The sequence below is a fragment of the Trypanosoma theileri genome (genome assembly GCF_002087225.1).
Source record: "Trypanosoma theileri isolate Edinburgh chromosome Unknown TM35_Tth_31_V1, whole genome shotgun sequence".
NCBI lineage: Eukaryota > Euglenozoa > Kinetoplastea > Trypanosomatida > Trypanosomatidae > Trypanosoma > Trypanosoma theileri.
Window position 1 is genome coordinate 82,387 of NW_021639873.1, and position 14,740 is coordinate 97,126.

Below are 14,740 nucleotides of genomic sequence, written 5' to 3' on the forward strand. Positions count from 1 at the left end.
TATATATATATATATATCATCTAATAGCTGTTCTAGTGTTATTTTCCTCACATTATTTTCCATCTAGTTATGGAGCCAGTCTCTTCTTGTTGTTGCTGTAGTTGCAAATGTACATGTAATGGTTGTTGTTGTTGTTCTTCTTCTTCTTGTGTGTCCCACCCTTTGGGTCGATTAGAGATTATAATAGGCCCAATGTTTGCAGGAAAGACATCTACTTTAATTCAACGAGTCTCACGACTACGGTCTGCTGGATATCGTTGTCTTGTCGTCACCCATTCCATAGACACTCGCTATCATAATAATAATGAAGGTGATATTCACAATGATTACACAGATGCGACATCTCGTTCTGTTTGGCTCTCTTCACATGCATATGGTTTACGATATCCAACAGATGTTGCCCTCTCTACACTGTGGGAACTCCATCAAGGGGAATTACCATCCAACGTAAACAACACCAATTATCATCATCACAACAAGAAGAATAATAGTACGGAGAATGAGGATAATGAGACTCAAGAGGAGAAAAGGGAAGATGTTTCTACAAATACAGAGTTGAAAGCAAATAAGACTCTATTAGATTGGCGAAACTATTCTGTTATTGCCATTGATGAGGGACAATTTTTCCCCGATCTCTATTCCTTTTGCTCAACCGTTGTAGCTGCAGGAAAACACATACTGGTTGCCTCACTTGATGGGGATTGTCATCAACAATCTTTTGGCGAAGTCCATCGTTTACTCCCACTGTGTGAGTCTGTGCAGAAACTCTCTGCTATTTGTATGAAGTGCCGTACACGTGAGGCCTTCTTCACACAACGTCGTGTTGAGATGCCACAGCAAGTAGTGGTGGGCGGTGTGGAATTGTATGAGACAGTCTGTCGTTTTTGTCTTGACCAACCACAAAAACGGGGTTTCACTGTTTCTCTTAAGCAAGAAAAGGAAAAACAAGAAGAAGAAGAAGAAAAGAAGGAATGATGATGATTTTAAAGGTTTTATGTGAAGAGGAGGGGTGGGGTCTCGCATTTCTACTCTTTTTTTTTTTTTTCTTTTTTGATTTGGTGTTTTTTTTTTTTTTTTTTTTTTTTTTTTTTTTTTTTTTTTTTTTTTTTTTTTTTTTTTTGTTTTTTTTTTGTTTTTGTTTTCTCTTTTTATTGGTTTATGAACGTACTTGAGTATTCTTGTAATCTTCTTTCTTCATTTTTCACGTATCATTGAGCTTGTTTTATATATATATATATATACACTCCTCAATGAGTATGGATTGAACTGAATAGGGAAAAGCAAGTAGTTCTTCTTCCATCTTTCTATTATTCTTCATCTTGTCCTTTAATGATTTCTAATGTTATCAGATGAGATCTCATCTTGTGTCTCTCTCTCTCTCTCTGGGAGAAACAGAGAGAGTGTGAATTACTTGTTTCCTCTATACAGTGTTTTTCACATTTTTATTTTCTTTTATTTTATTTTTACTATCGAACCTCGTACCTTAAGCACCAATACCCCGTGATTTGATTAGAGTAAATGTCTCTTTTAGATGAATCTCGGAGAAATCTCCGATGTGAACTCCGACGCTTTGCAGGACTTCAATTTACAACAATGGAGCATGTTGAGATTCAACGTTGGCGTAATCGACTGCGTCAACTTCTCACGGATGTACGCCGGTGTGCCATTGCGGTTGGTTCCGCCTCTCTTGGCCCTTCTTCCTCTTCTGCTGTTGGGATGAATGCCACTGGAACAGGAACAGCAGCAGTAGGAGGAGTAGGAGTAGTGGGGAATAATAATAATAATAATAATAATAATAATTCTTATTCCAATACCATCACAACAGGGCCTATGGCAACAATAGTGAATACAAATACAACTGCTACTACTAATACTAATACTACGGCTGCGGCTGCCGCTGCGACTATGAATACAGCTGCGGCTGGTGGTATTGGGAGTTCACCAGTGACGAGTGCGAATGCAGATCATCGTCCACGTAAAGGAATGAAGGGAAATGGAAAAGGAACGACAAACACGGTAACTACTACCACTACGGCAACAGCAGCAGCAGCTCCTAACAACAACAACAACACCACAAATGTTTCTGGAATGGCAATGATGTCTACATCTCATTTCTCAGCATCTCTACACTCTATGAATGCCACTACTGGTGGAATGGCAGGGGGAACTATACGCCGTGAACAACCATTAGAGTTGGATGTGGCTGTTGTCTTTGCAGAGGAGTGTATTGCCGCGGCGGAGTTCTTAATATCTAAAGGCATGTATGAAGAGGCATTAGAATTGTGTCTAGAGGCACTGGAACGGGATGTGCGATTAACACTACGAGACGCCGCAAGCCGATCGGAAACGGCACGAGATGCAGAAAAGAATGAAAAACCCCAAACGTTATTTTCTCTCCAACAACAACAACAACACGATGAGGGTCGTCACTTGAGTACTGGTACTAATGCTTCTGTTGGACGTGGTACGGTTCCCCTTTCACCACAGTTAGTGGCAGTTTTATTACGTGCCTGGCGTCTTGTAGCCCAATATGATATTCTGCGGCGTACATGTATGGCCCATCTTGCCCTTCAATACAATATAGGGAATAGAGGCCGTGATGTGGAGGATCATCCTTCTATCTCTTATCCTCATCCTGATTCTAGTGATGGGGATCATTCGTGTTCATACACTGGGAATCCAGCGATTATGCGGGCTATAGGAGATATGGATGTTCTTACTACACGACTGGTTTCCGTAGCCAAAGTAGATGCGGATGGGAGTTATTATATTCTTTTCAATGGTACCATTGCGGTATATGAATTATGTCTTTCTCTCTTACATGCTGTAGGTCGGGATGTATTGGAAGTACTTCCACACATTGCACGTTATATTGCCTTATGTGTAGATCTCTGTGAGTCTGCCACGTTAAAATTAGCCACCGTGCGATATCTTCCTTGGCGTCTTCGATTATATGATCTTCTCACAACATGTTATGAACAACAGGAGTTGTATAATGATGCTCTTATCATTGCACAGCGGGCTATGCGGAAAGTACGGGAATTAGTAGAATTGGAACATTTGGATCCTGTTCCACCAACAATGGCAAGTCAAGAGGTGATGTTGTATGCACTGGATCACACTCTATTAGCGGTGGTTAAATATACATGGTATGTGAACAGTACAGGCAAACAAACAACAACAACAATAACAACAGGAGGAGGAGGAATAGGCACTAGTGCAGAAACAACAACAACAACAACAACAAAAGGAGGAGGAGGAGCTGGTGGTGGAGGTACAACTGCAGAGACAACCTTATTAACATCACAGGAACAACCACTCTCTATAGGGAATGTACCACAAAGTGGTTTGGAAATGTTGAATTCGGCATGGCAACTATTATTGAAAGTGGAATTACCGAAATCATCTAAACAACAATTGTCTGAATCCCCAGGTAACACAACAGGTACAACAGGAGCCGATAAAGGTTCTTCACAGGGTCGTAATAAAAAAGGAAAAGATAGTTCGAAACAACAGCAACAACAGCAACAACAACAACAACAAGAACAACAACAAAAGGAATTAGTGTTAAAGAGAGAACTGGCAGCCAAACGTGCATTTGGAACTTTAGTGCGGTTTCTCTTATCTTTCACCACCGCACCCACATTTTCTTTGCCTTCTCAAACCACAGAGAATGAACCAAACACAAAAAAAATATCTCCACAATCTCTTGCAGCTGCTTCTGCGGTGAAACCCTTTCGTGGTTGGGCAATTGAAGCCTTGGAGTTTCTTACCCATCGTGCGGTGTTTACTTATTTACAGACTAATCCCTCTGTGAGAGAAAAGGGATTAGAAGAGGATTTTAAGAATGTTGATGTATTACCTCAATCCTTACAAATGCAATTACAACAATTACAACAAGGGATATCTAATTTAAATAATACAACTTCTGGAGGTAAAAAGAATTCCCCTGCTAGACGTGGTAATCGTGCACAACCGGCCAGTCAACCAATCATCTTAGCCATGGATGATCCGGCCTTTTTAAAGAGTATCACATTGGAGAATCTTTTATATACACTTGCACCTCTTAGAGCCCCTGTACAAATCACATCTGATGGAGAAAAGATTACTTCTTCTTCTTCTCCTCCTCCAGGAGGACAACCACCACAACATATAGATGTGTTGAATGAGGAAAGTTTATTAATGATATTACTTCTTCATCGTGTGTTATTTGATGGGAAACACGGACACTTATACGGTAGACTTTGTACCTGTAGTATTGCTTCTTTGCAGGGATGTCATGTGGAAGAAGAAGAAGGGAAACATGATATAAGTACAACTACTAATACTACTACAGCAGCAGGAACAACAACTACTACTACTACTATTACAAAGGGTAGTGGAGTTAGTGGAAATAAGAAAAATGCACAACAACAACAAGCAGTAGTAGTAGCCCCAGTATCTAAGAAGGCAGCGCAGATGCGTTTGTTGGATTTAGTGTCTCTTACATTAGCATTACTGCAACGTATGCGACGGGCAGGTGTGGGAACGGAATTAGCCAATACCACTGCAACCTTTACAACAACAACGGCAAAAGAACAAATGGGTGAGTTAACACCCATCACAGATGAATTAAAGAAATTATTAAAACTTTACGCCGGACCAAATGCCGCCACTGTTGCTGGTAATCTTCAATCAACAAAGAATGATACCATAGCTTTTACTATGGTTCCTATACAATCATCCCATTATATAATGCTTGGTACGACAACAGCAATGTCTAGTAGTTTAACTATGTTTTATCAAAAATTTCTAGAAGAGACGACTACATTTCTACAAGAACGTGTAAATACGTGTTTTGCACAACTTTCAATTTCATCTTCATCTGGTTCAGAATCTTTATTTGGAAAAAGTATGTCAACTGAAAAAGCCGTTGACGATAGACGAGAACAAGAAGAAAAACAAGAGATATTTGATGTTTATCATAATGTGATTTGTACCTGTTTGGAGGCAAAAGTAAATAGTGGATTAACAGATGCTGTTGGAATTGGTCAACTGGTTCTCACCTATGCAAAGGAGGTAGAGGCGGAAGTCTCCACAAGTGAAACAACAGCCACCACTCACAATACCAACAAAACCAGTAATAATAATAACAACAACAATAGTAATAGTAATAGTCCTTCTCACAATATGGATACTGTACATATGCTGCGAAAGACCTGCGAACGAACCCGCACGGCAATTGCGGCCATTCGAATGGCACTTGGATGTCTGGCGCAGCGTCCACGGCAAACGTCCATCTCATCAAGGCGGCCTGGTGCCGATAGTCCCATCAAAGAATCATCTCCCTCCCCACCTCAACAACAACAACAACAACAACAAATGAACAGTGAAATGATTCGACGATTGCGGCACGAACAGGAAGTGTTAGACACACGTACAGCTCTCACACATTGTATGTTGGAGTTGCGTTGGCATCAAGCCATTCACCGACAACACTACGCCGCAGTGGAGCGACATCGGGCAGATGTGAAGTTAGTGATGGAGCGTCATGCTAAATCTCGTATTTATGGTGCTGTCACAGCAAAGGAATTAAATGTGTTGGAATCTCTTTTACAAGCAGAGCCCACTGCAAATGCTATTGCCTCTTATGATAATGATGATGAGAAGAAACGAATGTTAGCATGGGCACGTAGTGAAAGAGATGTATTATTGCATGCCCTTGTGCTGGTCTGTTTGGCATCTCATCAGACACAAGTGAAGGCACAACGGGAAATGATGGAAGAGGCATTTCGATTATTACATCGATATGAAGGTAGACGTCTACATGCTCAGAATAGACCACTTAGTCCTCCTCAACAAACACAACAACGAGAAGATACTGCGTATTCAGATCTTATGATTTGGTGTTATGCTGTTACGGTGAGTGGTAAGTTGGGTTTTATGAATATGACAGAGAGTGCAAAGAATGTTCTCTATGCCGCATTTGCAAGTAATCATAATAGTGAGGGACAAACAGGAGATGGAAGACGAATAGGTCATGAGAATGATCTTCAGAATACAGCAACAGGTATGATGACAAAAGGTACAATTCAAACGAGTACTTCTACTTTACCTTCTCCTCCTCCTCCAACAACAACAACGACAGCGACAGGGACGACTACAACTACGGAAAAAATGAAAAGTGATAGTATTACTGGAATGGATCCTTCTGTTTTCTTAGTTGTACATCCTAATGAAGAGATGTTGGCAGTCTCTTCACCACTCCTCTTACGTACACTTGTATCTGCATTACTTTGGATGTCTACTGTGGAGATGCGTCGTTGTCCATATCATAACTATGATATAACGGGTATTATGCCATTTGTGGATATGGGTGAATTAATGGAAGTTCCATTTAAAGAACGATATGGACTCGCACGTATGCAAATGTGGCATTTGCGAAGTGCCTATCGTATTCAGTTTGCTATTGAACTTGCTGATCGTGTACAAGATTATCCATTAATGCTACAATGTACATATGAACTCTTTAATGCACTACTACCAACTCTCACAGATGCCAATTACTCTCCATATGTACTACAACCATTAGCAACATTATGTGGAGCCTTTAGGCGACAACCCGCATCTGTTTGGGGAGACGCACACACACAATTACTGGCCGTTCGCACATTGGATGCCTTATTGAAAACAATTCGAAAAATGTCTGCTGTTGGATTAAGTGCAGATTCAAATTCTTTGTTTTTTTCAGCTCCTACTGGTACGGCTAACGCTAATGCTAATGCTAATACTGCTTCAGGATTAGGTGATGCGACTTCTAGTACACTAACAGTATTTCCAACATCTATTCAAGGATGGTACGATTTACTCCTTTCTGTCTTTTCACATGTGTGGAATCAAGTATATACACATCCCAATACACGTCAACTTCGATATTTAAGTAATATTCGTCAAACTGCCAAAGAAGTACAACGTACTTTAGGTCTTAGTCCAGGTTGTTTAGATGTTTTACATGTTGTTACTTCGAATACACCAACTCCTGCTCCTGGTGTTTCTCAGAATTTAAACAATAACCGTACACCGCGAGGGAATAATAATCGCTCATCTAAAAGGGCATCTACCACACCTGTTCCTGGAAATGACGTTACAATGTCTCTCTTTCCTGGAAGTTCCTATGCCGTAGCGGATACTGTGTTGGATGATTGTATGCCTATTGAATACCTCACATTATTAGGAGAAATACTCTTTACAGTACCAGGAGGTGGAACCACTGTGGTTTCTCGTCCTTTTAGTGGACGAAGAGAAAAATCTATAGATAGTGAAGGATTGACGGCAACATCTTTAAACCTTATAGGAGTTCCAACGTGGTTATCTGAGGTGGCCCGTGGGCTTTCAAGTAAATCTGTGCAAACGGCTATAGATCGATTACAGCAGGCGGCGACTGATCCACTTTACGCTAAGACTGCTGTTTATATTGTGGAGTATCTTTTAAGACAAGGTGATATTAACACCGCCAGACGTGTAGCCACAGAGGCGTTAGAAACCATTCAGAAATTACACACCGGTGTACAGGAATTTCAACAAACAGTGATTGACTCTATGCTGGAGTGGTTACAACGGGAGGGATATATGTTGGTAGAAATCCCACAAACACAGAAAAAGACTGCACCGCAGGAAATTACTCCCACGAAACAAGGACGATCATCCAAACGTGCAGAAGCGAAAGGAACAGAAACAGTAGTGGAAGTACGACGACCACATCAGTTCACTAGTGTGGATGGAAGAGAATGGACAATGGCAGAACAACAAATGTTAAGACAACTCACACGTGGAGTAGCACGAATACGTAGACGTCGTGCTTTACGTTGGTTGCGTGGTCGCATCATGCAGTTTAACGCACCTTATCAGGCACAATTGCATATGTATCTAGCCACATGTGCACAAATGACACTGGAGCGAATGCAGCGGCAAATGCAAGAGAATGAACAGAATGGAACTAACGGTAATAATAATAATAATGGTAATGGTAATGGTAATAATAATAGTACGGGTATGATTCCTACAGGTACATCTCCAGGGCCTAGTATGGGAAGCACAATTGGACGTGGAGGTAAACGAAACAAAGCACGAGAAGGAGAGGCGGCAGCAGCAGCAGCACGAGAAGAAGAATTAAGAATGCAGAAAGAAGAGGAAGAACATCTTGTTAAACATGGGACACATGCGGCGATACTCTTTAATCGTTGTTGTTTTCCATCTCATGCCTTTATGGCCATTACACAAGCTATAGATGGGTTACGTGCATTTGTCTGTGATGATCCACCCGCACAGACGTTATCAGATGAAAAACTAATGCTTCTCTGTAATCCAAATGATAATAATAATAATAATAATAATAACAATAATAATCCTGATGCTGATGTGATGGGTGATAGTGGTGGCGGTGGTGGTATTACTCCTCATGTTGCTGTTATTCCTACTGGTGGTGGTGGTGGTGGTGATGAGCCTTTACAGTCAGGACGTCCAAGTCTTCAACAATCAACAGAATCCAGTAATCTCTCTGTACAAGGTGGTGATGCTATGCAAAAGACACTCATTATAGCTGAAAAGTTACGTGAATGGGGACCTCGTGTTCTTCCACTTGCACATGCCTTACATGAAATGTTATTATTACTATGGAATGGTTTTGCAGATAATCGTCGTGATGTGGAGTTTTTACAACCAGCTGCTGTAAAAGTTGGCCGTGATGTACTTGCAGAGGAGCAATTACCTTTTCAAGGTCGAATTCCTTCTTTACATGTTTATATCTCTGCAGCAGGGCAATATGAGGAATCTCGTCTTGCACATATGGCTCTAATATCATATAGACGTCTGATACAATCAATGACTTGGCGAGTACGTGATTTGTTTAGAAAAGAAGAACGAGAACGATCTCAATTACAACAACAGTGTTGGAGTACATGGCAACAAATACTCTCTTCACAAACCACAGTTCTTCCATTCTTAACACCTCATGTAAAGGAGGTGGAACAGATGTTAACATGGATACAAGAACAAGAACAACAGAAAGAAGAAAAAGAACATCAATTGGATTTAAAGAAAAAAAAGAAGAAAGTTGGAAAAGTTGGTGGTGTCAAGTTAAAGAAATCTATTCCAGATCCTATTCGTACAGATACCGCAGATGCGGCGGTAGTAGTGGCACGACGTCTCGGTTCAGCATTACCAGCAGAACGTATTATTGAACATTTAATGTTTCTTTTACAGTATATGCAATTTAACAGACAACGTGCATCTCTTGAACTTGCACAAGAGGTCCATCGACTAACAGGTGGATTCTTTGCCTCTGATTTACTTCCTTTTGTGTTGTATTTACAAACAACTATGGGAATGCCTATGAATGAGAAGTTACTAAATGAATATATCTCTCTTCGTAGAAATGAACCTGTGTATAAGGCTCTTATGCGTAATGCTCAACAATTATGGGAACGATATACCACCACCGATACGTATAAACGTGTCTTGCAGCGTCTGACCCGAACATTAATGCCATTAAAACAACACACATCTCAACAACAACAACAACAACCGGCTTCTCCAACCACTATTGTTGGAGGTGGAGGTGGGAATGGATCTGTATTGGAGTGGGATGTTAATTCCATGGCAAGTGGGGAAACAACGCTTACATGGCAAACCGCACGTGGGACTACAAATATGCGTCGTATGAATGTACGGGATGTGATTAAAAGTTATGAAAGTGTTATTACACATTTGCGACAACGACGTTTATTTGGACTTCTTGCAGAGCAATTATATAAACTTGGACGTATTCATTTACTACATAGACAACGTGCAGAGTCGGAGCGGTGTTGGTTGGAAGCTGTAGATGCCGCATTAGAAATACCAGGATCATTACAACGACCACCAGAGGCATGGAAAGAGTTTGATGTTCTCACAATTGGATTTCCACGTATATTACTTGCCGTTCTTTCACTTAGTTCACTAGCTATGTATACATACCGTGAACAACAAAAACAGGCAGTGGATGCGTATTTAACATCTGCATGGATTGTAGAAAGATTTTTTAAACAAGGTGGTACAAGTAATTTTCCTCAACATTTACGTGATTTTGGTGGATTTGTATTAGAAGATCTTATTGTACTTCCCCATCTTGGTGAATCTCTGATAACATTAATGCCACACATTGTCCATCATACACTCTTCCTTGCATGGGAACTTCTTAAATTTAAGTTTCCCTTATATGCTGCTATGATTGCCTCCCTCACAGAATATCTTGCGCGTATACACACTCGACATGTTGCTCTTACAGTGGAAGCACGATTAATACAAGCCATGGCGGCTTCTCATTTTGGAAATCATCGGGCATCTATGAAAATACTTCGGGATGTTTGTATGGGAAATCGTGTTCCCTGTGGAGCATTAGATGCCACTGCTCTCAGTGGTGTACATGCAATCATGGACTCTGCAGATGCAGTGAAGGTTGGAAAGAGTGGAAAGCGACCAGATACAGTACAAGGGAATGCCCAACGACAAATGGATTTACAGTTAGAGTTACAACAACAACAACAACAACAGCAACAACAACAACAGGAACCTCATGAGTCTTTATATGATGATAGTGAATTACCAATAGTACCAGGTAATGTAACAAGTATTCAAGCCTTTGTATCTCAGTGTCTCTGCACAAGTGGAGGAGAGACAAGTACTGCACAATCCAATTCCTCTGCTCTTACTATTATTGGTGGTTTACATGAATCTGTGGCTGCATCTTATGGTTTTCTTCTCTCTCAACGCGTAGAACTTGCGGTGGCGGAATCTCTTGTAACTCTTGGTGCACGAGAGGCTGCATATGTCTGGTGTGCCTATGCAACTCCTCCTCCATTAACAACAAGTACCAATACTACTACAACAGGAGGAGGAGGAGGAGGAGGAGGAGAACGGCGTGGTGGGCGATCGCGTAGTTTACAGCGAATGCCACTACATAGTTTTACAAATTCAGCGTGTTTAGAGGCATTAAATGCTGCGGAGCAAATCTTGCAGATATTATTAGCACGAATACAAGCACGTTCTGGTGGTGGTGGTGGTAATACAGGAGTTGTGGATGGGAATAGTAGTATTAGTAGTCTTCATAAGAAATCTCCAATACGAGAGAAGAGTACTATTTTACTGAAGGAAGATGTACCAGCTACAAGACGATCTTGTGAAGTAGAGGAAATGTATGTACGTTCTGTATCTGAACTTCTTCTGGCGAAGATATTTACAGCACGTGGAGAATGTGCAAAGGCGTTAACACTTCTACAATCTCTGGTAACCGCATTTAATGATGGTGTTATTAACAGTATGCATGGACGTGGTATATCTGGAATGCCATCTTATTTATGGTCTGTTACGATGCATACCTTTTGGTGTGAAGTATATCAATTGATGGTGTTAAATCATGTACGTGTGCGTGAGTATGCGGCCGCACGGGAAGTTATACAAAGTGCTCTTATTCTCTGTGATGAATGTGGAGATCCATACACTGGACGTGTGTTTTCACTTTACAGTGCTGCGATTGCTGCCCGTTTAGGGTCTTCTTCACAGTCAGCAGGAACATTAAATGTTCTTCAACGTGTTTCTCATTCCCTTCGATGTGATCATCGTATTGATATGCTGTATGCATGGACCATTGTGGCAAAGCACTCACTTGAACAGGAACTTCGACGAGGTAAAGGAAACCAAAAAGAAAAAGAAGAAGAAGAGGAAAAGGAGAAAAGATATAATGATGTAGTGCTTTTAGAAACTGCTGTTATTGCTTTACGTGAGTACTGTGAAGTACATGGTCTTTTACCAGGTTGTGTCCCACCATTAGAGATAGAGATAAGGAGGAAAGATCAACCAGCTCAACCGCAATATTCTATTCTTAGTGTTAATAAAGCACTACCAAGACCTCAAGTAGCGTGGAATATTGATGCGATATTTCTCCATCGTGCGTTAAATTTACTTGCAGATGAATATATATATTTAGGGAAACTTGATCTCGCTGAAAGTTTACTTCGTCATGCTATTTTCGCCCTTACCCCACAGTATGATAATGCTGCTCATCCTACTCCTGTTATTGAGAGTCGTTTTATGCTTGCCCGGGTATTATGTCTGCTTACCCCAACATTACTAACACAACAGATGAAACCATCCACAGAAGATAGAAATGAAATACCAAGTTTAATGCAGGATACATCGGAATCTCAAATGACAGCTTCTGTCGTTATATCTAGATTAGATATTCCCAGACAAGAACCGGTAAAACTTCTTCTTTCTGTTATTCAAGATATCGTTACAAGTGGAACTCATAATTATGATATTTTACGTTCGGCATTATTATATCTAGCGGTATTATTCTCACGAACGGGTCAATCTTTTCCTATTTTGATTGCTGCAGCCTGTGGAGTTTTGGCAAAACTTGTACTTGATATGAATTTCCATGTCTTTAGTGGAACACGTGTGTTTTCACTCTATGGAGATGATCCTATTAATATGACTACAGATGCACTCTTCACAGAGAATATTCTCGCCGCCATTCAATACACACAACGTAGTTTAGGAAATATCACCGAGAAGGTTAACACGAGTGGAGAAGTTTCACTATTGTCTAGACCCACAACACCTGATGTCCGTCGTGCGGCTGTACGCAATCGTGATGAAAAGGAAAAAACAAATGTGAAGAATCTTGTTACTCTTCCTATTATTGTGGCCGCCTTTGCGGCTTTACATCGGGATCGATCTCTACAGTGTGTTTTCCCACCGCTGGAATCATTAGATCTTGAAACCGCACTCCGTCAAGTTCGGGCGTTTTTGCAAACACGAACGGCACCCCTCAGTTGTTATTATCTTTGGTATAATGAAAACACAAGAGAAATGTATGTGAGGCAACAGCAACAACAACAATCCCAACAACAACAACAACAAACATCACAAGGACAACAATCTCAACAAGGACAGAGTCGACTTGGAGAGACCATTCGTACACAACGTGGGGCTACCACTATTATAACAGATGCTGCCGGATCCACAGCCTCTATGTTACCACCTATTGTTATTGATAATCTACCACCTTTATTTAATGCGAATACACTTACAGAGTTAAATGTACCCAGGGTAAACACCGTCCTGTGTCAGTCTTTTATGCCGGATACACATAAGAATATAATGAATACCGTTGGGAAAAAAATCCCTTCAACTGGAGGAGAGAAACGAAAACGTGGAGTGACATCATCTCTAGCCACTTCGAGTGTTACGCGTAATAAGATGAATACTACTACTAGGAATAATAATAATACTATTAATAGTAGTGGTGGTAATAATAATAATAATAATAATAATAATAATAATAATAATAGTAGTAATAATAATACGACTGCCATCGAAGAGACGTTAACATTTGTTTTATTTGTCTCACCTGTGAATGATCCTAATGTAACGCGTCCCCCAGCATTGAATGAAAGGAATCAACATAATCAAAGTAAAAGAAATCTACGTTCAACTGGGAAGAATAACACCACGTCAGATATGAAAAATGCTACAGAAACCATTTCAACTTCTTCTCCTTGGAGTGAGACACGGTGTGTGGTGTTTGAACTTCCACTTCACGAAGTACAGGCAACACAAACCAAAGCCATACAGACATTACAATTAATGCAAGGTTCTCCTATGATGTCTACAGTGGTAGCCGCAGATGATGGAGAAGAAGAAGTCCCTGTAGGGGTTGTACTTTCCCAACAATTGAATGAAGCTATGGCGGTATTAAACTCCAAAACACCTATATTGACAGTTAACAAAAAGACTAATCGTACACAAATATCAACAGAACCTCAACTTAATACTGTGTCCAATACAAATATGAGTAACTTTCCAATTACTCGACAGGGTGTTTCTATTGCTCTTTCTAATACAGCGGCTGTTCCAACAGATGTTTTTGCAGCTCCTAATGAGATTGGGGCTGTGGATGGAGTATCGGGTGAGGTCCCATTAGTGGATGATGCCAAATCAAAACTTGTGATTGGGTTTATTGAAGCCCTTATTCGTTCTGTGGTTCCTCGTGCATTAACGGATGATGATCTTATGGAACGATGTGTGCAATCACTTCTTCCACGTTGTGCGATAACTATTGAAGTAGTGCGATTCTTGTCTTCTATGACGGCTGCTGATGGAGGTAGTATCTCTCTCTTTCATCCAGGTATTCATGAGTGGTTTACCCGAGTGGCAAAGTTTGTGACAGATCATGCTTAGTTATATTTACAGAAGCAGAGTAGTAAAGGAAAGAAGAGTCTTGAGAGAAAATGATAATGCTTTTTTGTTGTTGTTGTTGTTGTTTGTTTGTTTGCTTGCTTGTTTTTCTCTTGTATATGAGAGAGTATTATCTGATGTATACATGCATATATATATATATATATATGCAGGAGCGATAAATGGGAGGTGGGGAGTAAGGGAATTAAAGAAATAAATGAGAATGGGGAATTTATTATCTATTCTCTCTCTTTTATCATTTCTATTTTTCCTTTAATCTCCTCCTTCTTGTACACAAAGCGTATGTATAGATATATACGGGACACATGCTTTTTTTTCCCCTTTTTTATTTTGGTGGAATAATTCTCAACGCGCATCTATCGTGCCTTTGAATGGTGAGGGGTAGTGTCTCTTTCTTTATTTCTTTTTTTGCTTTCTTTCTCTTGCTTGTTAGATGAGATTGAGCTTCAGATACTGATTAGTA

General features: G+C 40.4%; 2 protein-coding genes across 2 annotated transcripts; both read left to right on the forward strand.

Annotated features, from left to right (window-relative positions):
• Nucleotides 1-192: 192 nt before the first annotated feature.
• TM35_000311310 (thymidine kinase) lies at nucleotides 193-975 on the forward strand (the record flags this gene model as incomplete). The annotated part of the gene is made up of 1 exon (XM_029028612.1): nucleotides 193-975. One exon carries the CDS (start codon nucleotides 193-195, stop codon nucleotides 973-975), a length of 783 nt encoding a protein of 260 aa, XP_028880011.1.
• Nucleotides 976-1,518: 543 nt separating this feature from the next.
• TM35_000311320 (uncharacterized protein) lies at nucleotides 1,519-14,259 on the forward strand (the record flags this gene model as incomplete). The annotated part of the gene is made up of 1 exon (XM_029028613.1): nucleotides 1,519-14,259. One exon carries the CDS (start codon nucleotides 1,519-1,521, stop codon nucleotides 14,257-14,259), a length of 12,741 nt encoding a protein of 4,246 aa, XP_028880012.1.
• Between the last annotated feature and the right edge of the window lie 481 nt (nucleotides 14,260-14,740).